This window comes from Schistocerca cancellata, chromosome 2, assembly GCF_023864275.1.
Source record: "Schistocerca cancellata isolate TAMUIC-IGC-003103 chromosome 2, iqSchCanc2.1, whole genome shotgun sequence".
Taxonomy (NCBI): Eukaryota; Metazoa; Arthropoda; class Insecta; order Orthoptera; family Acrididae; genus Schistocerca; species Schistocerca cancellata.
Window position 1 is genome coordinate 549,949,896 of NC_064627.1, and position 21,443 is coordinate 549,971,338.

Here is a 21,443-nt window from a genome sequence, read left to right on the forward strand (position 1 = left end):
TAACTATTGCGCGAACAACAAAATCACTGTGCAGCCTCATCCTCCCTGCTCTCCAGACCTGGCCCCTTCAGACTTACTTTTTTTAAAATTTTTTTTTTATTTATTTCTGAAGCTGAAATCCTTGCTGAACGGACAAAGATTTGCAATAATAGATGAGGTAAAAGAAAATTCGCAGACATCGCTTCAAATGATCTAGCAAGAGTCATGCCAAAGACTTCTTCCAGAAGTGGAAACAGCACTGACAGTGGTGTATAAATTGTGGAGTAGAGTATTTCAAAGGAGACCATGCACAACAAGTAAAAGGTAAGCATAGAAAAAATTTTGTGGACAAAGTTCCAGTTTTTTGAACACATCTCATACACACTTAAAGTCAAATATTTAATGTATTAATTCATTTGTAAAGTAATCAAATGCTTATGCATGAGAATTTGATACTTTTAAGAATCGGGTGTTTACTGGTCTGATCTATCTCCATGTAATTTCATCTTGTTTGCACCCATGAAGACAGACATCATGAAATGACATTGATTAAAAATATTTCCAACAATGGACTCACTGATTGGACAAAGGTATAATTGAGAGCAGTTTAAAAGCAAATATTTTACTTGTACTCTCCTGCCCTTGTATTGTATACATCATAAGAACATTACACATTATGCTGCGAGACCATGGCGCTACTGTGTTCAACTGCATTGTTAATTAAACAAGGCCTATTTGGGCATGACTGCCATCTTCAGGTTATATCTGCTGGTATTGATATCCATATGACATTGATGTATCACTGCTGTCACCCTACTATATAAGTTTGCTCCTTTTATGTTGGCAGAGCTATAGTAGGTGTTCAACATTCACTGGAGCAGTTCATTGAGAAGTTGACGAATTACGAAAGTTTATTTCATAATGATGTTACATGCCAGCTGTACTAACAGTTGAGTCAGTGGTGGTTGAACACACATTACAGCTCCAATAACATCAAAGGTACTAACTTCTACTGTAATGTGATAGCATACTGAGATGTCAATGTGATGTGGATATCAAGACCACCCAATATAACCTGAAGATGGTGATCATGCTGAAATAGGTCTATAGCAATGAACAATACAACCAACAGCAGCATCTTTGTCTCTTAGCATAATTAGTTTTTTTTAAAGTTCCTTGTTTTTTGGTTAACTGCCCTTGCAGGTTTGCACGATAGTGATAATTATGTAATTAAGCAAAATAACTGTAGCTCATCCTGCTTATCAGTGTTAGCACAGCCCATATTCTAAGCTGGATTTTAATGCCAAAGCGCACTGAGGGAACCCCACAGGCATTCTGCATAATATACCGCACTCAGTATAATTGGCAGTTTTACTTTTTTGTGCAATCTCCAGTAACTGATTCTATGGTCAAAGGAACACCTATCAAAATCTTACCTTTGTGTTGAATTTGCCATAAAGCTACACACTAAGCAGTAATTTGTCACACTGTAATGAAGGGTAGTACATCTCAGTTTTCATAATTTATTTCAGTTAATGTTTATAACAGATAGAAAGCATACAAAAAACAACCACCTCAGGTTCAAAAGAGGCTAATTTTGAAATAAATCTGAATGAAAACACAAGTGTACATACCACCAGGGTATTCCGTGTTTTTCATTCCTTTTCTGCACTCAAGGAACAAGAAAAAAAAATATCAAACATAAAATAAATACAATTATGTTTTACAAAGCATGCACTGCACAGGCTTGAGATATGAAGCACTGCACTGAACACCACTAACAATGCCCACGTAGAAAAACTTAGCAAGTTTCTGACACAAATCCTTCGTTGCAATGTTCTCTGTAACGGCAAAAAGTATCATGCTCTTATCAAAATTTTGAGTAAATGAAACTTCTTAGCAGTATAATACAAAGAACCTTAGACATGCTGTCTCGTTTGCTGAACAATGTTAGTTTGACAAAAATGTAAAAGTTTTTGTCCTTTAAAAATTACAGAATTTTTGTACTAGTGTAACAAAGTACCAACTTTGTGTGAAACACTCATGTGTGTCATTCCATTTTCTGTACCAAACTACTTTCGTAGAACTCTTCACCGAACCAGCTTTTATTTTGTTCAAGGTACCTGTAAAATTAAAATTTTCAAGTTATTATTAAGTGTCATAAAAATGATAGCAGTAATTGTAATTTTTTTAGGTGCATCACTTATCAGTTATTTATTCCTGTATACTAACTGGGCTAGAGTGATAGTCCACTACCTACTGCCACTCACTACAATGATTGCTGTTCGCTTTCACAAAAACATAAAAATTTAACTGAAAGTTTCTTGTTTGCTTGTGGATGGTACGACTTTCTCTATCCATGTTATGTATCTGTCTATTTCAACAATAGGCTTTAGCACAAGCTAAGTTTTTCACACTCAAAATAATTTCCATCATTACACATAGTGACAGAAGCTGATTCCTACAAACTCATTGCATATTCTTTCATTTAACTTTTTAATAATTATGCAACATACTGCATTCTTTCTGAGAGGCTTGTTCTGGAACAATGGTAGATCATCCAGCCTACATCCACAGGGAAGTCTGTCAATAATCACAAACTTTTGATCACAGGAGTATTAACAGAGCTCTAGGGCTTCTGATGAAGCTACATGCTGTAACTGAAGAGCTGTATCTATGCAGATAACTGCAAAGCAGACCATTTGATGAACGGGCACTACACTGCTCTGCACCAAGTTTCAGTAATCTCTAGCTAAACAAATCCACAATGTCACCATGCAGGATGGGCTGCTCCACACACTACAGAAGAGGGCATGCGCTACACATCTCTACAACAGGGTGTATATGAAAGGGAGGGGGGGGGGGGGGAATAATCGCAGACTTATCTCCTATTTCAGGTTAAAAATACACTTTTTTCCCTGGGTGAAAAATCTTTTCCTAGGTGAGAAATACTTTTTTCATAGTAAAAAAAAAAACTATACCCCTGTGGAAAGCACGTTTTTCCCCTGTTGAATGACATACTTTCCCTTAGAGCAGTACACTTTATTAATTCATTGAATAATGAATGTTTTATACCAGCACAGAACTTCCTGGCACTTTAGGAAACTGAACCTGGGAGAAAAAAAAAGTTTCTGGAAATATCCTCAATGCATACCAACTTAACAATGAATACTTTCATAATAAAAAAAACTATAAACACAAATTCCAGCAAATATGCTACAGCACGGCAGCTTCCGAAGCACTGACATCAAGATTGCAATGCGCTTTTGTCAGCCAATCTTAACTCTTGCCATGTGACCTCGCCACTATAGACAGAAAATATTCAGCGCATATGACATGTGGTGACGTCAGCCAATAGCATCATCATAATTAAGTAGTGCAAAAGCCAATAGCAATGCTAATCAAAATGAGGCCCACGAGAAAGACACGTCAAAAGCAGTCTATTGTTATGAAGTATTACGTAGTCCTTGACATTTTGCTGTCAGCAGGCGCTTTTGTGTGCACTGCTTTTCCCCATAGTAAATAGTGCATTTTCTTCACAACTAAAGTTTTATTTTGGTGTTACTCTCTGTTTCATATTTTATTGCTGCAGTAATATTCTGCAATAGTGGGCTACAGCGAAAAAAATTCTATGTTAGAGTATCAGTCCTTACAAAAATTTTAACTGAATAACTAAAACGATGAAAAATTCACAGAATTTGAAAAACTTCCCAGGTTTTTCCTGGATTTTTCACAGATGCAAAAATTTCTGTGTTTCTACTGTATTTCCTAGTTTTCCTGAGGCATATACACTCAGTAATCATTTTAATGCTGTTTGCAATAATTTTAGTTTTTATTCCCAGAACTGGAAAACATACTTCATTTTCTCAATAATTCAGGTACCTCTATTTCATATATGAAGTTGTACTCTAAAGACGTCATCAGAACTACATGCTGTGGGCATAGCCACACATAGTATAATTAGAGCTACATCGGGAAGAATGTTTCCGTCAACACATGTAGCTCTGGGCTGTAACTGGAGCATCTACATGGCACTGCCATTTTGTAAGGCTTAATTTAATTTTTTATTATAATTAACTACTAGATTATTAAGTTAATTTTAGCATGCCAATGTTTCTGAAATTAAGTATCATTTTTTTAGTGTGAAAAGTTGCAATATGAGTAAGTCTATTGCAAACAATCCTAATGTGAGAAATATTTCACTTTCTCTTTGCTGGTGTGTGTTGTCATGGACTCGCCAAATATTTGCTTCTGCTGACAAAAGTTTGAGATCTTGCCAGATGTGTGCAAACAACTTTAAATAACAATTCTTTTTCCAATGCTGTATGCATTATGGCAAAACAAAAAATGGTTTACCTCACTATGTAAGGAGTGTTAATATGTAATAAAATATGCAGCATGTGAAGTACTGCATGGAATGTGAAACAAAGGTAATCTGGCCACATCTGTTGGCCCAGATTATTTTTAAATGAAGTCGAATTTGTATACATTGAAAAAATTGTTTGTTTAAAAATAAAGAAAAGGTAAATATGTTACATCGGTGAAATATATAGAGTAATTCGCTACTGGTGACAGTGTCAAAGATTTTATTTTGGTTTCATTTGCTAACTGAGGGAGTCTGCATAATATGTGTGTGTGTATTCATCAGAGGACATTGTATTTATTAACGACTGTGTCAAAATATCGACAAGCATACTTGGTTGTTTGTTCACGTATGTTCCTACCACAGCACAGAATTATTTTAAATTTCACTAGATGCATCTGCAGCCCTCATTCAATAACAAAATGCTTTTATTACTTCCATGTACCCCAATCATACAATAACACGTTCACTCTCTTTTCTCTACTTTCGTTATCTTTTTCAAAGGCTATTTTCCTTTGGGTTTATCGAAAAGGACTTTAAAACTTTGATAACTGATTCACTCACTTGTTCTACAGACACAGTTTTGGATCAATTTATAGCAAAATACATCAAGGGTTTGTCTTTTACCATGTACCTAAACACCCAAACAGTTAAAAATGGCTTTCATTGGTTATGTTACGAACATTCCATCTGAAGACTATCTCTTGCCAAACTTGCTGCACCAAGTCAGGTGTGACTCATTCAATTGCGAAGTTCATTCTAGCCCCGAGTTCTGGAACATAAGCTGGTAAGGGTGGGGAGAAGATACCACGATTAATTACGTCGAATGAATAAGTTTCTATCGATATTAAAAATTATATCCCTATATACCCTTACTATTTCGTGTGCAGGCTGCATCACAATCTCACAGAGACTTCATTCTCAATATATCGCAATCTCTGTTGTTACCCACAAACATAACGGATGGTTATAATTAAAGTGCAGCTACTGAACCAGATCCAGAGTGGGCTGTAATTATCATATGAACTAGGTAGATATTGTTATGAGTTAAGGCAGAACTGATGTATGCTGCTAAAAAAATATTTCAAATTTTGACCACCAGGTTCAAGTCTACTGCTGTGAATGCAAAAAACACAGAAATGTTTCCATTTGTAAAGGGTTAGAACAGGATGTAGACAGAAAAGGTCAGACAAGCAAGAAAGGCATAATATTTATTTTATTATTAACCACACTTACAGAATTTGTTCAATATGGGCACATGAGATGACTTCAAGATTCTGTACAGCACCAGATATACACTTGGTGGTCAAAATTGGAACTAATTTCCTTCTAGTGGAAATAATTACAGCACACACTGGACCTCTTATCAGAAATCTTCAATTTTCACTTTAGAGTTTAATCTATGAGACTACACAGATTTTTTACTAGTCTTTGCAGAAGTGCTTATAAAAAAGGCATTTTGTAGCATACTGTTACTTAGTTCACTGCTGTTTTTCCTCACACTGGCTACTTTATTGCCTTTCTAGCGACACTGGTCACCTCAGCCATTTCCATACACACTGTTAACACTTTTTTAATTTTTATAATCAGTATGGCTGTAATTGTACAACACTGTGGCACCTTCAGTATTTAATGTTTTGCAAGGGTACTATGTCCTATTATCTGTCAAAATAAGTGATGAGAGAATACTGATCTTACATAACAGACCCACATTTTTGTTATGAGAGGAGATGAGTGCATTAATTTCCCAAATCTACTCACAACAAGGTTGGTGTCAAATGTGTGGCCATGTGTGCACGAGACTTTGCACCTTATGAAGCTCTTGGAGATGAAGGACTTTTGGATCTGGCTCAGACTTTAGTTGACATTGCAGCTACTTATGGAGAAGTATCTGAAAAAGCTATTATACCTCACCAGCAACTGTCTCACAACACTGCCCAGAAAAAGTAAAAAGCATTAGAAATGCATGTGTTGGCCATGACTGGACAATGGATGCATGTGATAAGTTGAGAATTTGGGTAGGACAGGAAGTTGTCTGGATGGCCAAGGTGGTTAAGGCAGCTGCTTGCATTACTTGGGAGATCTGGGTTTAAAGTCCCTGTCCGGCACCAATTTTCAAGATTCATTATCAAATTATTCTGATGATAGATTGCAGCTGGCATCTGTCTTTACTTCAAAACCTTAGCAATAAAATTATGGCCAGGGTAATTTACTATGTGAACAGAGGTGAATGCTTGGTTATCACAAATATGTGAACATGTAGGACAAGGAGAAATCATTACCTGATGAACTGTTTCTTACTTTGTTAATTCGAATCTCAGATCATTAGCCTTGCTGGTGGCCTGATTTCCATAAAAGCAAAAAATTAGAAAGGAATTGTTGAGAAGATTTAATTTTCTTGGTATTCGCAAAAATAGTCTCAAAGCTGAGCCTTTTATGACTGATCGTGCCAAAATTATCACTGCCACTTCATGTCATAGACTGAACACAGCACTAAGAAATGCATTTAATCTACAGTACATGTCCTCATTTTGTCTCCAGCCTCATTCTGTTCTGACTGTGGTGAAGGAGCTTGTGACGTTTAAAACAAAGTTGTCTTGCTCATAGTCTTGATAGAACACTGGAGTCGTCCAATGAAACTCACTGGAACAAACAATTGACCACACTTGAATGAATCAAAAGGCAGTACTAGGCGTTGTGTGAAAAGCTTTCTGAGAAAGGTAGAACATAGAATAGAAGGTACTGACATCACTTTGACGGACTGATTTCTCTTCTGACGGTAAGAATGCTATTGTTATATGTAAGCAAGTAATTTAGTTCAGGAATTTTAAAGCAGGGTTTTTTCTTACAGCCCTTCAAGGTCTAAAAAACTAGAAACAAAGAAATCACCTACACTGCAGCCCCTGTTACAACGGAAGATGATGCTCATTTAAACACTCAAGTGAAGAACCTAAAGACAGAAAAGTCTCCGATATAAACCTTTTGCAAATCCACCTGAAAAAGTGTATGGACGAAAGTTAGTTATTCAGGGGCTAGCTACTTTCGTGTGGGCATCATTTCACTACCTTACAATGGTGTCTATCTCAGAGGCGTGAAGTCATGGGAGAGGTAAACACGTATAATCCACTACCTACTATACAGATAATTTCGAGTGACCAGTCACAAAAGGACAAGGCCTCCTCAACTGCAGTCTACCACAGTTGCAGGAATGATGGTCACCTCAGGTACAGTCTCGCCTAAATAATAGCGAAATACAAGTGAACTGTGTGTCAGATTGTCCAGGTAGAATATGAGAGTGACGCTGGCTATGTCCTAAATGCTGGTAAATAATTTAAATATTTTTAAGAATGCAACATTTGTTTTTGTTTTTAGTGGTACTTTTACATTTGGCATATTAAAAGTCTTCCCCCCCCCCCTCCTCCTCCTCCTCCTCTCAGACCAACAGGCAAAAAACCATACAGTGGAAGAGGTAAGTGCAAAACGGAAGAAACTATTTACTCAACAGATCATCAAGTTTCATCACCAACAGAAGTACTAAAGCTTGCTTTGTGGGTAGATGAAGTTGACAATCTGACACCCACAGATGAGTTAAATAGGTACTTAAACCAGAATTATACACCGGTCCAAAATATGGCTTCTTATTGGGAAGAAAATGGGAAAAATTTTCCCATCTTCAGAATATCCCCAGAAAAATTTTGTACATACAGTCACATTAAGCTCTGCAACAGAGAGAAATTTTAGCACTGCAGGTCTCATTCTAACTGCATGACTGTCTGTGTCACCTGCACAATGTTGACATGCTTCTCTTTCTTCACAGGAACTCCAATATCAAAGACAATGAGTGTAGGAATACATTTCTGATATTTTTTCACACCACATTTTATATTCTCTCTAAATTGGTTTTTGATTATTGTATCTGTACCTCATAGCTTCTATTTATGCAAATATCCTTAAATTAGTGTCGATTCATTGCAGCCAAATAAACAAACACATCTCTTTGCGAGTTATTAGTGAACTGTAGCAGGGTGTATACATGGACAAGGAAAAAATATTCTCGGCTTTTTCCCAGATAAAAACACACTTTCTCCTGGGTGAAAATACACTTTTTCCTTGTTAAGAGACAGTATACTTTCCCTTGGCACTGTAAAGCTCGTCAATCCTTTAAATGTTCATGGTTTTATACACCAACATAGAATTTCCCGGCACTTTAGTAAGTGAAACTCAGGGGAAATAACCTGTTTTGGAAAGATCTTTGATGTGTAGCAACATGTACACTGCATATTTTCGTGCTACGAAGGAATAAATTCGAATTCCACCAAACACCACTTGCTACTTTCCGAAGCATTGAAATCAAGATTGTCATGTGCTTTTGTATGCCAGTCATAGCTCATGTCATGTGATCTCGCCAGCTGATGACAGCATAGGATACGTGATGAAGTCAACCAATAGCAAAATCATTCTTGAGTAACACGAACACACAAATAAAAGAAGTTAATGGTTTAAATTAATATACATAGTGTTGCTACAAGAGCCGCAAAGCTCCCACACATAATATTGGTCTCTATGATTAATAAGCTGCAAGAGAAGCTAAGCTTCCACACATAATGTTGATCTTTCTTGCGCATGTTACACTTTAAGATACATCACACAAATGTGCCAGTAAAATTCTTAATAACAACACAAATGTCTGATCATCTGCGCTCGAAATTCTTCTAAATGGTCATCCTGAAAGAGTTGACTTTTAAATGCGAGTTAAACGCTCTGTAATTTAAGAAATTCATCATAAATTCTCGCACATAGTTCATCTTGCGGAAAAGGATATTTACTTTGAAAGTAACACTCTTCAAACCACCATTCGCAATATTTTCCCACAACCTGTCAGAAACAGGTTTCTTCCAGCAGTTGCCAGAGAGTGCCAGGTAACAGGCGTCACCGCGCTTGCGCAGCTACGATGACGCAGGAAGCCCGTTTGTTCGTACGTGTAAAACATTAAAAGATCTTACATTATGTACTTTGAACAAGACCTCAGAGGATACTTTAAAAACATTGGAATTTCATAAACCATACTAAAATGCATAATTCGGCTTGAAGCGCAGATTCGGATGTAAATTTTCTTGGAGTACCAGTACTGTAATATCTCATGTTTGGTTCTTCATTATAACATAATACCATACACACTAGAAGATGGAAAACGTGCACTTTAAATGCAGAGAACAGTTTAAACTAGCCAATAGTGTGAAATTAAACACTTCGTTTCAAGTAAATTGACTGCCTCAGCAGGAAAGATTGATAAAAGCCAAATCTCTTTAGCAAACCAACAAAAATAACTTCATTGTTCTGCAAGGTGATTAATGCTTAACTGTCAGGAAAGTGGAAATAAAATCTGAAACTAATAACATATTGTAGCCTTCCATAATTATGTGAACGTATCTGAATTCATTTGATAGCTCCCGGCCACAGAAATCCGTTTTGTTTACATTTGGTGTGAGAGCGATGAATGAGGGAACAGCAAAATCACTAAACACAGGTCACGTGGAGACTACCCACCTCCTCACTACAACTCAGACTGCTCTGTGCATCAGCCCCGGATCTAGGATATTTCCGAACTGGTACAATACTAGACAGTGGCGCCAAGCCACACATCTGTAGCCAGACGCAGGAGAACGTACTACTCATACGCGACTCAACTGCGAATGCGCAAGAGCCCACCCGCAACTACTCAAATGAATTTAGCCTAGTTTACACGACAACACTAGGTTGCAGGCAACTGCGCTACCGACCACAGCGCATGTGCACCGTGCGTTTTCGCAAATCGTCAGTGAAACTAAACACTTTGGCGACACTAGTTGCAAGATTTTTAAGGTTGTGTGTGTTCGTAGAGTGTAAACAAACTGAAATATGCAGTGACAAATGGAGAATAATGTTGACTTTTTGGGTATCTGTGCTTTGCGTAGGTGTTTGTGGGATTTCAGTGATGCTGCCTACAACAATAAGTAATATATTGTTGCTCCCGAGACCGTCATGTGCCATCAGAACAGATAGTTTGACAATATCTGAGCTGCAGGGCAAAATTTAATGAATTATTAGCACATATACAACTCAATTAAGAAAAATACAAGCAAATGTAATTCTAGATGTGGAAATGCTCTCGTCTACAAGACTAAAAATCCCATCGTTTGAGTTGGCAGACATTTTTTTTCTAAGAAATATTGTTGACAGGAGGAAAGGCTGCAAAAATCAAGAAGCTGCATTCTTTATTCAATATTCACCTATTTAAAACGTCGCAGCAGTCTTCTCCATTCACACGTTTGAATTTTGTAATATTGCCACTGTACAGATCTATCTTTAAGAGATTAGTTTGCAAACCATTCTCTACTTAACGCGGTCCCCTTCGAATAATTACTGCTGTTAATGTTAATAATTATTACTGTTAATGTAAATACTTATTGGTGTTAATGACAAAGCTTCATCACCAACTAAAACAGCATCATATAGCACGCTGAGTGTTCTCGATTGTAATGCACGCAATGTGATATATAATTGCAGTTCTGGCAACAGTGCTTCAAGCATTACAGTACCATTATTCCTTATTGCATAATGAACTCTAGAAGAACCGTGAACAGTTCTGGTGACATTCTAAGATAATTGAAAGAACTTTTTGGGTCTTCCAATACAAATTATTTCAGCAAGTATGCTGAGCAACCGATTGACGTGTTTACTTCATCAGGTCACGAAGACGTTTCCTATTTTTTTTTATTATGCAGCGATTCCACGCAACAAGCTTTAACTCCATCACAACTCATGCGACGTGCAGCTGCCAAAACTTTCATTTCAGACACAACTCAGGAACCCACAAAACGACGAAACTTAAGTGTATACTGGTTTTGCCATGTCTACAGTCAAATATGAAACTATTTGCGTACAACTCCTTCCACACAACGAGTGGCGCAACCCAATGTTGTCGTGTAAACTAGGCTTAATGTAAACGGTTGTGACGTCACGCTCATCGGAGGCGGATTGTTGTTATGAAGCATTGCATAGTCTTTCTAAAGCCTTTGACACACTTCCTTGTTAGCAGACGCTTGTATAAGCACTGTGTTTGTTGTATATGGCGTATTTCCTTTACAATTTAAGTTTGATTTTCGTTTTCTTCTCTTTCATGTTTTGTTGCTGTAGTATTATTCTGCTTAGTGGGATACAACAATACCTTTAGTTACAGTACTGGTTTTTAAAAGTCAAAACTCACAAAAATTTAACGGAAAACAAAAACAATGAAAATTCCTGTAATTCTACAAAATTCCCGAGTTTTTCCCAGTTTTCTCCCGGATGAAAAAATTCCTGGGCTTTTCCCGGTTGTCCCGGGTTGTATACACCCTGTGTAGTGTAACATCCACGTGATAAATTTTTGGCTACAGTTCGACGAGAGGAAATTATGCCTCTAACAGTTATAAACATTATGTATTCGACGAATGAAAAAACAGTGAAAACTTATAAATATTAATTATTTATATAATATTCTATGATATAATTGGACATATCGATGTGTATCATACAAAGACAACGATAATTGTAATTTCCTTTTATGATCCGTGTTTGTCTTCCTTTGTTTTTACCTTTTGTTGGTTGGCTTTTGTAGATTGCGGACGCATATCAAACTGAGGTCTGTTAAGAAATAGTAATTATTTGTTAATTATTACTTTAAAATAGAGTTCATTATTATTATAAATATGAATGATTAATTATTTGTAACTCTAATTCCTCTCTCAGTAAGCATTATCTGTGTCAATTATTTCTTTCCACTGCAACAAGTGCAGCCATTGATGATAGCGATTTGTATCGCATGTTTGTCTGTGTTTTCCTTAGAAACAAATCAAATGTTTGCTGATGAAGTCTAAATAGTGCACAATACGAAAGTAGATTTTATAGCGTTTAATAACCATTTTAAATATTTACTTATTTGCTCTAACAATGGAAAGTCTCTATCAATTGTCTGCCGCCATCTTAACAATTATCTCAGTGGCAAATTTAAATTACACAACTCTGGAGACATAAGTGCTGAATGTAATACAAATGTGTAAAAATAAATGTGCACCGGTGGTTCCGAACTCATTTTAATGAAAATAATTTGAATCAGATTGGTTCTTTAAAATCAGTGCTCATAGCACGATCGTTATAACAAACTTTTCTAGCTGATGTATGGAGCCGAAATTAATTACGCACGAGTTGCGAAGAATATTGTTTCAGGTAACATACGTCGGTGTTGTACGCGGCTGATATTCGGTGGTTTTAATGATCATTTTGCTGAAGATAACTGCTTCCATCTTAATCAATAGTTGTATAGAATCTGTTGTATGAACTGTGATTTAGTGACACTTACACAACTTACAGACAACACTTTAACACGACGTTAACTTGGAGTTCTTTATTTAGTAACTACTCAATGTAATAAAATATGATTATCATTTCCATTTACAAATTAGTTAAATACCAAACCACTGAATAACACAGCGAATGCTACAGTAGAAATGCTGGCAGTTTTATCGCGCCCAAGGTACAGTGAAAATCATTTTAACACAAAAACAGTTCATTAATAATTCACCAGCACAAAATAGTACTGTCAGCCCAGAGTAATACCATACTTAACTGTTCTTTGGAATGTAACAAAAATGGTTTGACATGACAATAACCCACTTAACTGGCAAATCAGATATGCAGCACCTACCATATGCAGCTGCGGCAAAACTGAGAAGTTGGTTCTAATTTTTATCAAATTTGATTCTGGAAGTGTCGAAAATGAGTATTTTGTGTCGAAACCTAATTTACAAGCATAATAGCAGAGAAATCTCTACAAAAACAACCCTTTATTTCACTTAAAACGAAGATATTTGAAGTGTAAATTAAAGCATCTAATCAGATGTCCATAGAAGCCCGATATACTGCGGATTTGGATATAATGCCTCGCCTGGACCCACCAACACCAACATTGGACTGTTGATGACTGAAAACCTGTTGCCTGGCTGGACGAGTCTCGTTTCAAATTGTATTGAGCAAATGAACGTGTACGTGTATGGAAAGACCTTCATGAATCCATGGACCCTGCACGTAAGCAGGCGACTGTTCAAGCTGGTGGAGGCCCTGTAATGGTGTGACATGTGCAGTTTGAGTGATAGTGGGGGAGGGGGGGAGGGGGGGGGGGAAGTAACTTGCTCTATATCAAATCCTGTTGACAAAACCAGAAGAGTGATCATTTTCAGATGCTGATCACACAAAGTGTGTATAAAAAAAATACTTTCTGTGATAAAACTGAAGTACTTTTTAATGATGAGATTGTCAACTATAATTTTTATTGCAGAGTCTATCAAGAAGATAATTTCCCAGGATTTTCCAGTTTAAAAGTTTGCCACAAGTTAACCTCCACCCACTTGAACCCAATGTCATTTGAACGAATGAATGTTAAGATCAGCCCTGCAGTTATTCAGTAACTCAGTAGCCAACAGCATAAAATTCTTCATGAAAATTAAAGCAACAGGATCCGAAGGCAGTGAATCAATGGAATCATTCACTAGATGTATGAACAACATAGTCATCATCATCATCATCATCATCATCATCATCATCATCATCATTTAAGACTGATTATGCCTTTCAGCGTTCAGTCTGGAGCATAGCCCCCCTTTATACAGTTCCTCCATGATCCCCTATTCAGTGCTAACATTGGTGCCTCTTCTGATGTTAAACCTATTACTTCAAAATCATTCTTAACCGAATCCAGGTACCTTCTCCTCGGTCTGCCCCGACTCCTCCTACCCTCTACTGCTGAATCCATGAGTCTCTTGGGTAACCTTGCTTCTCCCATGCGTGTAACATGACCCCACCATCTAAGCCTGTTCACCCTGACTGCTACATCTATATAATTCATTCCCAGTTTTTCTTTGATTTCCTCATTGTGGACACCCTCCTGCCATTGTTCCCATCTACTAGTACCTGCAATCATCCTAGCTACTTTCATATCCGTAACCTCAACCTTGTTGATAAAGTAACCTGAATCCACCCAGCTTTCGCTCCCATACAACAAAGTAGGTCGAAAGATTGAACGGTGCACAGATAACTTAAGTCTTGGTACTGACTTCCTTCTTGCAGAAGAGAGTAGATCGCAGCTGAGCGCTCACTGCATTAGCTTTGCTACACCTCGCTTCCAGTTCTTTCACTATGTTGCCATCCTGTGAGAATAAGCATCCTAAGTACTTGAAACTGTCCATCTGTTCTAACTTTGTTCCTCCTATTTGGCACTCAATCCGTTTATATTTCTTTCCCACTGACATTACTTTCGTTTTGGAGATGCTAATCTTCATACCATAGTCCTTACATTTTTGATCTAGCTCTGAAATATTACTTTGCAAATTTTCAATCGAATCTGCCATCACAACTAAGTCATCCGCATATGCAAGACTGCTTATTTTGTGTTCACATATCTTAATCTCACGCAGCCAGTCTATTGTTTTCAACATATGATCCATAAATAATATGAACAATAGTGGAGACAGGTTGCAGCCTTGTCTTACCCCTGAAACTACTCTGAACCATGAACTCAATTTACCGTCAACTCTAACTGCTGCCTGACTATCCATGTAAAGACCTTTAATTGCTTGCAAAAGTTTGCCTCCTATTACATAATCTTGTAGAACAGACAATAACTTCCTCCTAGGAACCCGGTCATATGCCTTTTCTAGATCTATAAAGCATAGATACAATTCCCTGTTCCACTCTTAACACTTCTCCATTATTTGCCCTAAGCTAAAGACCTGGTCCTGACAACCTCTAAGAGGCCTAAACCCACACTGATTTTCATCCAATTGGTCCTCAACTAATACTCGCACTTTCCTTTCAACAATACCTGAGAAGATTTTACCCACAATGCTGATTAAAGAGATACCTCTGTAGTTGTTACAATCTTTTCTGTTTCCATGTTTAAAGATTGGTGTGATTACTGCTTTTGTTCAGTCTGATGGAACCTGTCCCGACTCCCAGGCCATTTCAATTATCCTGTGTAGCCATTTAAGACCTGACATTCCACTGTATTTGATGAGTTCCGACTTAATTTCATCCACCCCAGCCGCTTTATTGCACTGCAGTCTATTGACCATTTTTTCCACTTCTTCAAATGTGATCCTATTTCCATCATCATTCCTATCCCATTCTACCTCGAAATCTGAAACATTACTGATCGCATTTTCACCTACATTGAGCAACTCTCCAAAATATTCTCTCCATCTGCCCAAGGCATCCACAGGATTCACCAGCAGTTTTCCTGACCTGTCCAAAATACTTGTCATTTCCTTCTTACCTCCCTTTCGAAGACTGCCAATTACACTCCAGAATGGTTTTCCAGCAGCTTGACCCATAGTCTCCAACCTGTTTCCAAAGTCTTCCCACGATTTCTTCTTGGATGCTGTAATTATCTGTTTGGCTTTGTTTCTTTCTTCAACATAACTTTCTCTGTCTACCTGGGTTCTGGTATGTAGCCATTTTTGATACGCCTTCTTTTTCCTTTTACAGGCTGCCTTGACTGTATCATTCCACCAAGCTGTTTGCTTCATCCTACTTTTACACACTACTGTTCCAAGACATTCTTTAGCCACTTCTAGTACTGCGTCCCTGTACCCTGTCCATTCCTTTTCCAATGACTGTAATTGACTACATTCAACTAACTGGTACCTTTCTGAGATCGCTGTTATGTACTTGTGCCTGATTTCCTTATCCTGAAGTTTCTCCACTCTTATCCTCCTACATATGGACCTGACCTCCTGCACTTTCGGCCTCACAATCCCAATTTCACTGCAGATTAAATAATGATCAGTGTCATCAAAGAATCCCCTGAATACACGTGTGTCCCTCACAGCCTTCCTGAATTTCTGATCTGTTATTATATAGTCAATGACAGATCTGGTTCCCCTGCCTTCCCAAGTATACTGGTGAATGTTCTTATGTTTAAAAAAGGAGTTTGTGATTACTAAGCCCATACTGGCACAGAAATCCAAGAGTTGTTTCCCGTTCCTGTTGGCCTCCATATCCTCTCAAAATTTACCCATAACCTTTTCATACCCTTCTGTTCGATTTCCAATCCTGGCGTTAAAATCACCCATGAGCAGAACACTGTCCTTGTCCTTTACTCTAACAACTACATCACTGAGTGCCTCATAAAAACTATCCATCTTATCTTGTTCTGTCCCTTCACAATGCGAATATACTGACACAATCCTAATTTTCTTGCTAGACACTGTCAAATCTATCCACATCAGTCGTTCGTTTACATACCTTATTGCAACTACGCTGGGTTCCATTTCTTTCCTGATGTAAAGCCCTACACCCCATTGTGCTATTCCTGCTTTGACTCCTGACAGGTAGACCTTGTATTCTCCCACTTCCTCTTCTTTCTCACCCCTTACCCGAATGTCACTAACAGCTAAAACGTCCAGCCCCATCTTACTTGCAGCCTCTGCCAGCTCTACCTTCTTCCCAGAGTAGCCCCCATTGATATTAATAGCTCCCCATCTCATTACCATTTGTTTGCCAAGTCGTATCTTAGGAGTCCCTGGTTTGTCAGTTAGAGGTGGGACTCCATCACCTCCAAAGGTTCGAGGCATTTTGCTCTGATTGTTGCCAGCATCATATTTAAAGTACCAGGGAAGCAGGTTGCTAGCCTTACTTCCCCTGAGTCCCATTGGGTTTTACCCCTAACGGCTGAGGGACTTACCGGTGGATTTGGTAGTCTTTGCCGTATGAGCACAAAGGTGACCACGACTCAGAATATGCCCGAGATGCCCAGCCTTATTCCACAGTAACTGGCATCCCAACTGTCGGGACCACTTACTTGGCCACTCATACGTTGCCCATGGTTCATGAACTAGGACATGACTACAGGAACCCACACCATGAACCACGAACAACGTAGTGGATGCACTTAATTCTTCGTTACCTAAGGATGCATTGTACAAAAACTCAGAGGCTCACAAAACATTAATGAACATAAGAAACAGCTTTGCTTCCAAAAGAACTCTTCAGTCTCTAAGAGTAACCACTGAAAGTACATTGGAGATATCTGAATATTTTTGGGACAAAGATTTCAACTGTGTCTTGACTGCAAAATTTAATCAGGACCCACTTCACTTCATCATCATTTCAGTATCTTAAGGTCTCAGAGTTGCAATGATCACCCATCATTAATAGACTTCTTGAGCTTGCACATGTTACAGTGTGTTTACATTCCTATAAAACTAGCCCTTATCTTCTGGTGGAAACTGCGAACATAAATGTGAATTTTCACTGACGTCATATGTATGCCAAATGTGGACGTTAGCCAGACATTTGCAGCAAAAGAACAGAGACGGAGTTCTGGAAATGGAAGAAGTAATTAAAAAAACACTGTGTTCCACACAACTTCACAGAGGCTCATCCCAATCCACAACATATTCCTGAGAGTCTTGAAAGCACCACAGGAAAGGAATGTTTAGTTTATCATCTGGCATGTTACGTGGTGCATCAAGCAAGAAAAGCCGTAAAATGCCACAAGTGTTTGTGCTTCTAACAAGGGAACCTTCCCATCGCACCCCCCTCAGATTTAGTTATAAGTTGGCACAGTGGATAGGCCTTGAAAAACTGAACACAGATCAATCGAGAAAACAGGAAGAAGTTGTGTGGAACTATGAAAAAATAAGCAAAATATACAAACTGAGTAGTCCATGGGCAGGATAAGCAACATCAAGGATAGTATGGCCTCTGGAGCTCCGTGGCCCCGTGGTTAGCGTAAGCAGCTGCGGAACGGGAGGTCCTGGGTTCAAGTCTTCCCTCCAGTAAAAAATTTTAATTTTTATTTTCAGACAATTATCAGAGTTCAGGCACTCACATATAATCAATTTCACTCTCCAAAATTCCAGGACGTGTTCAGATTTGCTTGGACATATGCAGGATTTGAAGGTCTACACAGGGAAAAATTTGAAAACGTTAAAAACATATGTTTTGACAGAGCACAGAGAAAACTGTGCGACTGTGAAACTGTTGCATTCATTTGTTGCAGTTTATGTGACACACTCTTATGTTTTCATCACTTTTTTGGGAGTGATTATCACATCCACAAGAAAACCTAAATCGGGCAAGGTAGAAGAATCTTTTTACCCATTCGCCAAGTGTGCAAGTTAGGAGGGTCGCCAATATATTCCTGTCATGTGACGCACATGCCGTCGCCAGTGTTGTATAGAATATATCAGACGTGTTTTCCTGGATAAAATGTTTTCGGTTCCCATTGGAGAGGAATGTCCTCTCGTCTACTAATCGCACGGTTTTGCGGTGCGGTCGCAAAACACAGGCCCTAAACTTACTACAGTGAATATAGACGTCAATGAACGAACAGACAGATCATAACTTGCAAAAACAAAGTAAGTAAACTTTTCGCTCAAGGGTAGACTTGAACCAAGGACCTTTCACTCCGCAGCTGCTCACGCTAACCACGGGACCACGGCGCTACTGTGCCCAGATATGCCTTGATGTTCCATATGTTGCCCATGGACTACTCAGTTTGTATATTTTGCTTATTTTTTCATAGTTCCACACAACTTCTTCCTGTTTTCTCGACTGATCTGTGTACAGTTTTTCAAGGCCTATCCACTGTGCCAAATTATAACTAAATCTGAGGGGGGTGCGATGGGGATGTTCCCTTGTAAGTGGATATTCGTCTGACATCCCATTCTCTTGACTTACATCTATTAGAGATAACAGATCTTCTACAGAAAAGACACTGGTCACATATCCATCGAAAGGCGTCTTCTATGTTCTTGTGCAGGTGGAAAATATAGTTGCGGTAAAACTCTGTGAGGACAGTTTATGGGGTGACATTTTTTTTACGATTGCCTCAATAGTTTGGATTACATAACTGTTGAAATATCTAACACTGGATGCTGCGAAGATCATGTGATGGACATCGTTCCCAAGCTGATTCTCCATTATACAAAATGCCGGTTTTTCACTGGCATTAAACAAATTCAGGAGTTGAAGTCTTCAAAAACTTCCAAGACTGCTTGGAAACTATCCAACCTAGCTGACAACTGATGTCTACCGAGGTAAGTTAATTAAATTCATCTACTTTTCATATGATTACATAAATTTTATGAATGAATAAGTTCACATGCAACGTTTGGCGTAATAACTTGTATTTCCTTGGGTCACAAGTGGAACAACTGACATCTCGCGGTGGAACCTGTGAACTAGCGGAGATGGCACACTTTTTCTTCTACTCACTATGTTCTGAGTTTAAACACTTCCGCTGATCACCAGACTCCCCAGACATGAACATTACTGAACATACCTTGGATGCCTTGCAATGTGCTGGTCAAAAGAGATTTCCACCCCCTCATACGAATTTATGGACACATCTGCAGGATTCAAAGTGTCAATTCCCTCCAGCACTATTTCAGACATTAGTCGAGCCCATGCCACATCTTGTTGCAGCACTTCTGCGTGCTCCCGGGGGCCCTACACGATGTTATGCAGGTGTACCAGTTTCTTTGGCTTTTCAGTGTACGAGACTTCTACTATATTAGTAAACTACCTGTGCACATTTTACCAAAAAAAGGCATATTAGAAAATTATATCAAATATATTGCAGACCACTTACTTTGCATGCATTGTGTAAAATGACGTTTCTTTTAGCAAAGAAAAATATTTCTGCCCCATCAGTTTTATGTTAAATGCTTTTCATGGTATTTTGGGAAATATCAACAGTGAGGTAACAGCATGTCTACAGTGGTAGAGCTTGGTTCACAGTGCAAGATGTATATTTGATAGGCAGCCCAGCCTGTCTGTAGCAGTGAGCTGCAGCATACTGAGCTGCCTATTGTTAGAAGCTGGCAGTGCTGGCACATCAGATGAGGCAATTAAGCCACAGAGTGGCCCTGACAACCCCATATGGCAACAGTGCTGCACAGCGGGCCGCCATGCAGGATTTTGGTCTGAGGACCAACCATGTGCTGGGTGAGTGATGACAACACCAAGGTAACACTAAAAGCCTTTTCACATTAAACAGGAAGCATTTCCAACAGGACAGGTCATATTTTGCATAAATATGATGCAAAATGTGTTTTTCGTCCACCACCTAAGATTAGGATCCTTTAAGGATCCATAAAGGATGGTATTTGTTTGTCTATGGCGGATGTATATCTTACTCCTCACAGTTGTGGCATCTCATATATTGATCAGACCATTAGGACTTATATACTGCACATCAGCATCACACACTCCTGTAGCAGCCAAGAAAATATACTATTTCAGAATACTGGCTCGGCATAGGTGATACTATAGAATAATGTTACTAAGGAAGCAGTGAAAATTAAATTAGGAAGTGACCTTATAAATAGTCATAGGAGGTTCTTGCTTAAATTCTACACTGAATCCTGCTCCTGCTCTCTCCCTGGGGGGAAAAAAAAAACCCACAGGTACAGAGTTAATCCTACATTAATCCTACATCACCCATTGGTTATATAAAGTATTCACTATCAATAACTTCTGAGGTCTGTCATCTTTGATTGTGTGTTAGCACTGGTGGAGGGAGGGAGGGAGCGCTAGCTTTCCAGAAATGCTTTGCCTATCAAAGTGTTAACTTCGGGCCATATGTCAGGTGACAGGTAGGTTGCTCAGTCACCTGGTATTCCACCAATGTCTGGGGAGAGTCTAGACACGTCTTCATTGGTCATTGGGGTTAATTTTGAAGTGGGGCTCATCACCAAAGACAATTTTACTCCAGTCAAAGAGATTCCAGGCCAAAGACACGTCTGGAGATGCCCCTGACAGTGGTGGGATACCAACTGACTGTTGCCCACCATATGGCCTAACAGGCAGGAGTGATGGCCCTGGGATGCCATTTCTTTTCATAGCAGGACCCCTTAGAGTTCAGTGATATGTCAATGAAAATCTATGCTGTGTTTTGTTGCCCTCCATGGCAAGTCACCTGGGCTTATATTTCAGCAAGATAATGCCCACTCGTACATGGTGGGAGTTTCTACAGCGGGTCTTAAGAGCTTCAGCCCTACTTCGGCCAGCAAGATCACCAGAT

At 38.7% G+C, this 21,443-nt stretch overlaps 1 protein-coding gene across 2 annotated transcripts in view; it reads right to left on the minus strand.

The window, feature by feature from the left end:
- Window positions 1–1,488: 1,488 nt before the first annotated feature.
- The window catches only part of LOC126162135 (male-specific lethal 3 homolog), a 127,491-nt gene continuing 107,536 nt past the window's right edge, over window positions 1,489–21,443 (minus strand). For both annotated transcript variants that reach the window (XM_049918429.1, XM_049918428.1), the window contains one exon: window positions 1,489–2,102. In XM_049918429.1, the coding sequence (XP_049774386.1) occupies window positions 2,030–2,102 (73 nt within the window). In that variant the 3' untranslated portion in view covers window positions 1,489–2,029. The remainder of the gene's footprint in view (window positions 2,103–21,443) is intronic.